At 38.6% G+C, this 1,877-nt stretch overlaps 1 protein-coding gene across 1 annotated transcript; it reads left to right on the top strand.

The window, feature by feature from the left end:
• Positions 1 to 1,268: 1,268 nt before the first annotated feature.
• LOC130878580 (60S ribosomal protein L39-like) lies at positions 1,269 to 1,428 on the top strand. Its single transcript, XM_057776607.1, has one exon. The coding sequence runs from the start codon at positions 1,269 to 1,271 to the stop codon at positions 1,422 to 1,424; it is 156 nt and encodes a 51-aa protein (XP_057632590.1). The 3' UTR covers positions 1,425 to 1,428.
• Positions 1,429 to 1,877: the final 449 nt, after the last annotated feature.

Here is a 1,877-nt window from a genome sequence, read left to right as displayed (position 1 = left end):
ATGTATGTGTACCATGTGTGTGCCTGGTCCCCACATAGGTTAGAAGAGGGCATTGATCCCTTGCAACTGATGTTACAGATGTGTGTCGGCTGCTGTGAATTGACACACATGCTAGGAACTGGACTGGGGTCCTCTGGAAGAATACATACTCAGCTCAGCTCTCTGTCTCTGTTTTTAAACTGTCCTTTACATTAGTAAAATATTTTTTTCTTTTGATAACAAAAGAAAGGTTCTCTTTCTCACTTTCTTTTTTCCAAGACAGGGTCTAACTTTGTAGCTCTCACTGGCTAGATGACTGAGATCTTGCTGTATAGACGAGGCTGGACTTGAACTTGGTAGAAATTGAACTGTTGCCATGACTACCTCCTCAATACTGGGATTGACAATATGCACTATCATGTCTGGCTCATCTTTGCATTTTGTAGCAGACTTGAATTATTCAAATTAACTTAATGATTGCATTATCAAAATTAGGGTTTGTTTTTTTGTTTTTTGTTTTTGATCTAGCTAAATATTTTTAAAACTATTTTTGGTGCAAGAAATTTTTTAAAAAGAAAGATAGTTGATAATTTTAGCAAAAGAATTTAAATTTCCAGCAAACATTTATACCCACATGTGCATGGCACTTCTGTTTGAGGAAGGATTTAAAATGACATAAAAATGTGGTTACAAATCTTTAACTCATGAGGCATGAGACTGTTACTTAGGTCAGCCTTAACACAATATATTTCTGCCAACTCTTTGATCCAGGAAGAAAATTACTTAGTGAAACCTTTTCCTAATTATTAAATTCTTTGATGGAATGAATCAGTTAATTGAGCAGCTTCTTTCCCTTCCCTACACTCTCTGTTTTGTTTTTCTGGTGGGTTTTTGTTTTGTTTTTTTTAGGCAGGGTCACGTATAGTTCAGATCAACCTTGAGAACTGTATGTTCAGTTATTGGTTGAATTCTTGGTGGAATTTTTTGGTGCTTAACCCCCATTTCTAGATCAACTGTTGTGATTGTTTCACTTGCTTTTCCTCTTGAATGCCTCTTTTTGTTTTGTTTCAAAACAGGGTTTCTCTTTGTAACAACTCTGGCTGTCCTGAAACCTGCCTTGTAGACCAGGCTGGCCTCGAACTCACAGAGATCCTGCCTCTGCCTCCCGAGTGCTGGGATCAAAGGCGTGCATGACCATGCCCAGGTACCATCATCCATTTTTGTTAATGACTATAAGTTTTTGCCCTTCTCTCTCACACAGTGTGTGCCTGTCTTGACTTTTCTTCACCATGGCTTCTCACAAGACATTCAGGATCAAGCGAGTCCTGGCTAAGAAACAAAAGCAAAATCGTCCCATTCCACAGTGGATTCAGATGAGAACTGGCAATAAAATCATGTACAACTCCAAGAGGAGACACTGGAGACGAACCAAACTGGGTCTATAAGGAACCATGCGTATTGATGCTGTTTGAAGGTCACCACTAACTTACTGCATCAAGTTTAAAACCTTACCATTGTCTGGATATCTGAGTGTGTTTATTGGGGATATGAGTTTTTTCTTTGTTTCTGTGCTCTGGTTCATTCCATAGTTCAGTAATAAATATGTGAAACCTTTTGTTTGGAAGAAAAATATTTGCTTGTGTGTTACAACTTACTTTGTTTGGTGGTTCTGGGGGTCAAACCAGGACTTTTGCATAATAGAGAAATATTCTATTATTGAACTACATCTCTAGCTTTTGTTTGGGAAGTTGAGTGTTGAGACCTGTCCAGACTGTCTTCAAACTCATGATCCTCCTTCCTCAGCCTTCTGAATGCTTGGAGGACTCCAGCAAGACTGAGTGACAGAAGCTGTAGAAACTTTATCGAGACTCATTCTGTCAGTCATTTCACATGAGTGT

The sequence above is a fragment of the Chionomys nivalis genome, chromosome 7 (assembly GCF_950005125.1).
Source record: "Chionomys nivalis chromosome 7, mChiNiv1.1, whole genome shotgun sequence".
Lineage (NCBI taxonomy): Eukaryota > Metazoa > Chordata > Mammalia > Rodentia > Cricetidae > Chionomys > Chionomys nivalis.
This window is presented reverse-complemented; position numbering and strand designations above follow the sequence as displayed.

Excerpts from the sequence above, each read along its gene's own strand:
- LOC130878580 (XM_057776607.1), top strand. The coding sequence starts at position 1,269 with ATGGCTTCTCACAAGACATTCAGGATCAAGCGAGTCCTGGCTAAGAAA.